The sequence below is a fragment of the Triticum urartu genome, chromosome 1A, assembly GCF_056163025.1.
Source record: "Triticum urartu cultivar PI428250 chromosome 1A, HENAU_Tu73, whole genome shotgun sequence".
NCBI lineage: Eukaryota > Viridiplantae > Streptophyta > Magnoliopsida > Poales > Poaceae > Triticum > Triticum urartu.
In genome coordinates, this window is record NC_141873.1 from 342,927,488 (window position 1) to 342,934,624 (window position 7,137).

Below are 7,137 nucleotides of genomic sequence, written 5' to 3' on the forward strand. Positions count from 1 at the left end.
AGCTCTTTTCTTCATTATATAAAAAGGACCCTGATAAATCTTGAATGTTCGGATTTTAAGCATGTCATCCCAAACATTTTTTCATGGCAAGTTTAGTTGACATGAGGTGGTAACTTTAGTTGTTAAAACATAACAACTTTGTCTCAGTTTATTTTTTTGTCAGAAAATTGTCATGTTTGTCAACTTTGCGTGAACTAAAGTTGCATGAAAAACTTTTGGATTGCCACCTTAAAATCCAAACATTCGAGATTTATCAATTGCCATATAATAAAAGAGGGTTTACACCAACAGCCAGCAGGTTACTTATTCTTGCTATGCCATCGAGCGCTGTCTAGTGCCCACAACAGTTCGCTCACTTGGAATTAGCACTAGCCGCCTTCAGAACGCCGTCATTCTTGACGCTGAACTCCACGAACCTGTCGACGTCAGGCATGGCGTTCGCCACCGCCGGGTGGGCGCAGAACCGATCCGCCCACGCCGCCAGCTTAGGAACCTTGGCCGCGTCGAGCAGCCTGATTTCAGCGATCCTCTCTACCGCCCTGACCCATCCGAGGTGCGACCCGAGAGCAATGTCCAGGTAACCGACGCCGTCGCCGCCGAAGTAATCCTTCCCTTGGCCGCACTCGACGAAGGCCACCTCCAGGTGCTGCAGAGCGGCGCACACCTGAGCCGCCGCTTCTTCCTTGTCTCCGTCCAGCCTTCCCCTCAGGACCCGGATCGCCGTAGGAAACTGCGCATCCATTGACCAGCGAGCACACGTTTGTTTGGGGGGGGGGGGGGGGGGGGGGGGGGGGAAGCTTGCATAATCTCATACCATCATTTTGTTTCTGAGAGAACTGAGAGGATCAAAGCAAAAATTGGGAACTGGATTGCCTTGTCTTTTTACCTTGTCGTCGACGTACTGGGCCCAGAACCGGTCGGCCGCGCGGGCGTAGGGGTCGGACGGGAGGAGCGCCGGGGCTTGGGAGGCCCAGGCCTCGTCGACGTACTGGACGATGATGAGGGACTCGGAGACGGGCCTGCCGTGGTGCAGGAGCACGGGGATCTTCTTGTGCACGGGGTTGGAGGCGAGCAGCAGCTCGCTCTTGTTGCCCGCCGCCTCCTCCACGAGCTCGTGGTCCACGCCCTTGAGCCCAAGAGCTATCAGCACCCGGATCACGAACGGGCTCGGCCACCTGCCCAGCACGCGCACCGCCGCCGTCTCCTGCTTCTCCGACGACATGTTCTGTCGGTTTTTTCAGATCGTGTGGTGTTTCTGCAGTGAGGACTGAGCTGAGGTGTGGTATGTCTATTATATGAAGTGGATTTGAAGCATCGACGGGGCGGTCGGCCACTACGGCTTCGACGTCGTCGCTTGCGTCATGGTTTGAAGCCGTGCCTCGCTCGACTTGTGTACCAGACTACCAGTGAGCTGGACGCACGTTTCTTGATGACTTATGCGAGCCCTTTTTTTTTGGGATGAAAAATTGCATTACTCAAACTTCAGAACCCTTACAATCCATCGCAGCCAATACCAAAGTATCAGGAGGACCAGCCCCTAACCAGGTCATGGTTTTACTCTCAATACGAGCAAAGCTTTGCTAAGCTATTACTAATTTTATTTTGGCTACGATGACCATGAGTAATACAATTTTCTCTTAAAGACATAAGATATCTAATCTCCTTGACGATGGACGAGTAAACCAATCTGTCAACCTCTGAAGCTTAGATCAGCTTCACCGTGATTATGGAATCCATTCCAATTTGCACTGAAAGGTCACTTTTATTTTTAGAGAAAAGGCATACGCCCGACTTTATAAATAAAGCCACCAGGCAGAGTCACAACGGAGCCAACCAAACAACACACTCCGACCACAACATAGTTAAAGAGTACAGGTACATGGCAACCAGCCAAATAAGGCACGTAGGCCAGCAGAGATTCCCGAAGAAAGCCGAAACTAAGCCATCCTTCTAGAAAGCCGCAGCAGGGAAGACGCCGTAGATCTCATCATAGATAGCATGTCGTCGAAGGCCTCTAGGTCCCCTCCCTTAGTCAATGATCTCCACTGCTGCAAAAAGATATTGGCTTTAAATAAGCAACTGACAGGGTTAGCCGGAAAAGTGTGTTCAATAGTGAACTTATTTCTCGTAGTCCAGAGCGCCCAACAGATCGCAGCCTAGCCTACTGAGAACACCCTTTTAGATCGCCCTGCTAAAGTGTTAACATAACGCCGCGGGTCCTCAAAAGAGGAGGGATTCCAATTAACATGAAGCCAAAGTCTAATGCAGCTCCAGAAAAATTTAGCCAAAGAGTAGTGAAAAAAATATATGCTCGGTGTTTTCAATAGCTCCACAAAGAGCGCATCTGTCAGAACCCGACCCGTTCCTCTTCTTGATTTGATCAGCCGTAGGAAGTTTCCGACGAGAAGCTTGCCAGAGAAAATTTTTTATCTTAGGAGGAATACGGGCAGGCCAAATGTCTTTGTATTTAGCAGTACGGGCACCCGAGATAAGTTTGGAGTAGGCTGATTTCACTGAGAAGCGCCCAGAAGCAGAGTGAGGCCAGCTAACTGAGACATCTTCCTCTGAGAGCAAGGGGAAGCAGGCAGTAAGACGTTGCCAGTCATCCAACTCCACAGGAGAAAGAGGCCGTCGGAAGTCAAGAACCCAGCCCTGAACCGAGAGCTCGAAGATAGAGATCTCGGGGTCAGTACAATAAGAAAACAGGGTCGGGTAGGCCACCGCTAGAGTGGAGTCCCCTACCGACCAATCTAACCAAAAGCGAGTAGACTTACCATTCCGAACTATAAATTTGACTAGGGATCGAAAAATAGGCCGAACTTTAACAAGCTGACGCCAAAACTGAGAGCCACCCGAAGAAGAGGCGAACATAGGACTCGAGGAGGGGAAGTACTTGGCTTTGAGGAGGGAAAGCCATATGGGGCGCTCCTCGAGGAACATAATCTTCCACCACCATTTAATCATGAGGCATTTGTTCATAACCAGAGTATTAAGGATTCCTAAACCCCCATGCTCTTAGGCCTGCAGATCAAATCCCACTTGACCATTCTATATTTGCGCTTATTATCAGAGGAGTTTCAATAAAAGGCACCCCTATGCTTATCGAAACCAGCATGAATCCCTCCGGACAGGAGATAGAAGCCCATTAGAAACATCGGGAGGGAGGAGAGGCACGCATTAGTGAGGGAAACCTTGCCCGCCTGGGAATTGTACCGGCCTCTCCACGGTAATATTCTATTACCAACCTTAGCCACTGTCGGGGCGAAATCTTTTGCCAAAAGTTTGAGAGGAGAAATTGGTAAGCCTAGGTATTTGAGAGGGTAAGAACCAAGAGAGCAGTTCAGGAGGTGCGCCACTCTCTGAGCTTCCATATCAGGTACCCCAGTCACAATCACTTCGCTCTTAGAGAAGTTAATTTTAAGCCCCGAAAGCACTTCGAAGCATAAGAGTATAAATTTCAGGTTCATGAGGTAGGCCTCATTAAGTTCCACCATAATAATGGTATCGTCCGCATATTGAAGGTGGGTAATGTCATTGGGGATAAGGTGGGAGCTAACAGGCGAAATGTGCCCGGCAGCAGCTGATGAAGCTATGTAACTAGGGTAGGGTCATGGATCTGTTCAAGATACCCTCCCCAAGGACATCCCTAAAGGTGCCAGGAGCATTCGAAGAAAAATCATCATCCACTCGACCATGAAGTTATGTTCCACTCGACAATCCTGAAGACACTCGACTGTACATATAATCACTCGACTACCAGAAGATCTAGAGCCACTCCACTCTGCAATGGTCGAGAATTAAGTCATAGCTTTAATGGTCATTATGTATCTTTATTGCAGGCGTTACCAGTAACGCCCCATCTTTTATGTACCTTAAACCCTCTGTGACGTGGGCTGGCTGGGGTCCTGGCGCACTCTATATAAGCCACCCCCTCCACAGGCACAAGGGTTCGCACTTTCTGTAACACACACGCATATAATCCAGTCGACCGCCTCCGGGCTCCGAGATGTAGGGCTGTTACTTCCTCCGAGAAGGGCCTGAACTCGTAAAACTCCCGAGTACAACTCCTCCATAGCTAAGATCTTGCCTCTACATTCCTACCCCCCATTCTACTGTCAGACTTAGAACCACGACAGTATGCGCCCACCGTGGGGCAGGTGTCTTAGCGACTTTTTGGAGAAGTTGCAATTTTTCCAATCCCCTTCATCATGATTTCAGGCGGAGGTTTGGCCGAGGGCCGCGAGATCCGTCTCGGCGCGCTTGTGTTTGTCGCCGATGCCTCCGCTTGGCTTCAAGAGGCTCCACTCGATGTCGACGCACTCCCCGTCCGCGGGGCAATGCACTTTCGCGCGTGTGTCCGCAGCGTCCTCCTGCGGCAGCCGTCAACCCAATATCGGTTGGCTCCTGTAGCCTTCCCCCTCCCTGCAGCCCGCCGGAGCAAATGTTCCGGTCGATCAAGGCTTCAGCGGTGGGTGAGGCATGCGTGGCTCGCCAGTCGGCCACCCCCTAGGTCGCGGCAATCGAGCCCGATGAAACTCTCTACGGTCTGTTCGATCTGTCGATTGGCTCTGTAGAGACTGCATCTGAATGCGACAGCAGCGACCCAGCGGTGGAAGTTTTGATGGTCAATGGACCACGCAGTCCTCCTAGCTTCACCTGTGAAGACGGAGGCGATGGGGGCGGTGATCCGTCGCTTGTTCATGAAGAGTACTGCCCCGAACCCCTCTCTTTGCAGCGGAGAGAAGAACTTTGCCGCCGGAACATGGATGCACTTCATACTCCTATCGTTGGGGAAACCCCTGAGGCCCAGGCCTTGGAGGAAGCGCGCCTGGCCAACTTGGCTGAGCGCACTCGACTGGAGAACCTCCAGCGCGCACTCGACGAGCGTGCTCGGCAGCGGGCTCCTGAATCCAGTCGACGTTAACTTTTTCCACCTCCAACTCAGGTATACCGAACTCCAATCCAGAATCTCGCAGTTGCAGCCCGAATAGCGGAGTCAATTCAACCTTCTCAGTCAGAAGCTGGTCAAGGTTTGGTGCAGATCTGGGCCTTGCTCCGAGCCGCGGGTGAGCAGAACACAGTAGTATCTCAATCACGGAATAGGATTCACAGCAGATCCATGGTTACAAACACAGTCTAGTCGGCTCACAGCCCAAGGTCGCCCCCGAGGCGTGAGGGACGTGGAGATTGCTACGTCTTGAGCTTGCGTTGGTTTTCCCCGAAGAGGAAGGGATGATGCAGCAGAGTAGCGTAAGTATTTCCCTCAGTTTTTGAGAACCAAGGTATCAATCCAGTAGGAGGCCACACTCAAGTCCCCCGTACCTGCACAAAGCGATAGCTACTCACAACCAACACGATTAGGGGTTGTCAATCCCTTCACGGTCACTTACGAGAGTGAGATCTGATAGATATAATATTTTTGGTATTTTTGGTATAAAGATGCAAAGCAAAAAGTAAAAGCAAAGTAAAAAAGCAAAGCAAGATTAAAGTGATGGAGATTGATATGATGAGAATAGACCCGGGGGCCATAGGTTTCACTAGTGGCTTCTCTCAAGAGCATAAGTATTCTACAGTGGGTGAACAAATTACTGTTGAGCAATTGACAGAATTGAGCATAGTTATGAGAATATCTAGGCATGATCATGTATATAGGCATCACGTCCGTGACAAGTAGATCAAAACAATTCTGCATCTACTACTATTACTCCACTCATCGACCGCTATCCAGCATGCATCTAGAGTATTAAGTTAAAGACAGAGTAACGCCTTAAGCAAGATGACATGATGTAGAGAGATAAATTCATGCAATATGAAATAAACCCCATCTTGTTATCCTCGATGGCAACGATACAATACGTGCCTTGCTGCCCCTTCTGTCACCGGGTAAGGACACCGCAAGATCGAACCCAAAGCTAAGCACTTCTCCCATGGCAAGAACTACCAATCTAGTTGGCCAAACCAAACGGATAATTCAAAGAGACTTGCAAAGATAACCAATCATACATAAAAGAATTCAGAGAAGATTCAAATATTATTCATAGATAGACTTGATCATAAACCCACAATTCATCGGTCTCAAAAAACACACCGCAAAAAGAGGATTGCATCGAATAGATCTCCACAAGAGAGGGGGAGAACTTTGTATTGAGATTCAAAGAGAGAGAAGAAGCCATCTAGCTACTAACTATGGACCCAAAGGTCTGAGGTAAACTACTCACACTTCATCGGAGGGGCTATGATGATGTAGAAGCCCTCTGTGATGACGGCCCTCTTCCGGCGGAGCTCCGGAACAGGCCCTAAGATGGGATCTCGTGGATACAGAAAGTTGCGGCGGTGGAATTAGGTTTTTGGCTCCTCTTCTGATCGTTTGGGGGTACGTGTGTATATATAGGAGGAAGAAGTACGCCAGAGGAGCAACGAGGGGCCCACGAGGCAGGGGGAGCGCCCTAGGGGGGGGGCCCACCCTCGTGACCGCCTCTTTTGTTCCTTGGAGCAGGGTCCAAGTCTCCTGGATCACGTTCGGTGAGTGAGGGAGTCCTGGATTAGGGGGTGTTCGGATAGCCGGACTATACCTTCAGCCGGACTCCTGGACTATGAAGATACAAGATTGAAGACTTCGTCCCATGTCCGGAAGGGACTTTCCTTGGCGTGGAAGGAAAGCTTGGCGATACGGATATGCAGATCTCCTACCATTGTAACCGACTTTGTGTAACCCTAACCCTCTCCGGTGTCTATATAAACCGGAGGGTTTTAGTCCGTAGGACAACATAGACAACAACAATCATACCATAGGCTAGCTTCTAGTGTTTAGCCTCTCTGATCTCGTGGTAGATCTACTCTTGTACTACCCATATCATCAATATTAATCAAGCAGGACGTAGGGTTTTACCTCCATCGAGAGGGCCCGAACCTGGGTAAAACTTCGTGTCCCCTGCCTCCTGTTACCATCCAGACTAGACGCACAGTTCGGGACCCCCTACCCGAGATCCACCGGTTTTGACACCGACATTGGTGCTTTCATTGAGAGTTCCTCTGTGTCATCACCATCAGGAAGGATGCCTCGCCCCGTCTTTAAAGACGGCACCGTTGCTAAGGGAGCTTTGGCTGTCGGCCAAACCCTCCGGCTAGGTGGTTTTC

General features: G+C 50.1%; 1 protein-coding gene across 1 annotated transcript; it reads right to left on the reverse strand.

Moving 5' to 3' along the window:
• Positions 1 to 228: 228 nt before the first annotated feature.
• Positions 229 to 1,281, reverse strand: LOC125510246 (glutathione S-transferase U17-like). Its single transcript, XM_087520771.1, has 2 exons — positions 887 to 1,281; positions 229 to 730 (listed from the first exon to the last, which is right to left on the reverse strand). Exons 1-2 carry the CDS (start codon positions 1,220 to 1,222, stop codon positions 353 to 355), a joined length of 714 nt encoding a protein of 237 aa, XP_087376897.1. The 5' UTR covers positions 1,223 to 1,281; the 3' UTR covers positions 229 to 352.
• Positions 1,282 to 7,137: the final 5,856 nt, after the last annotated feature.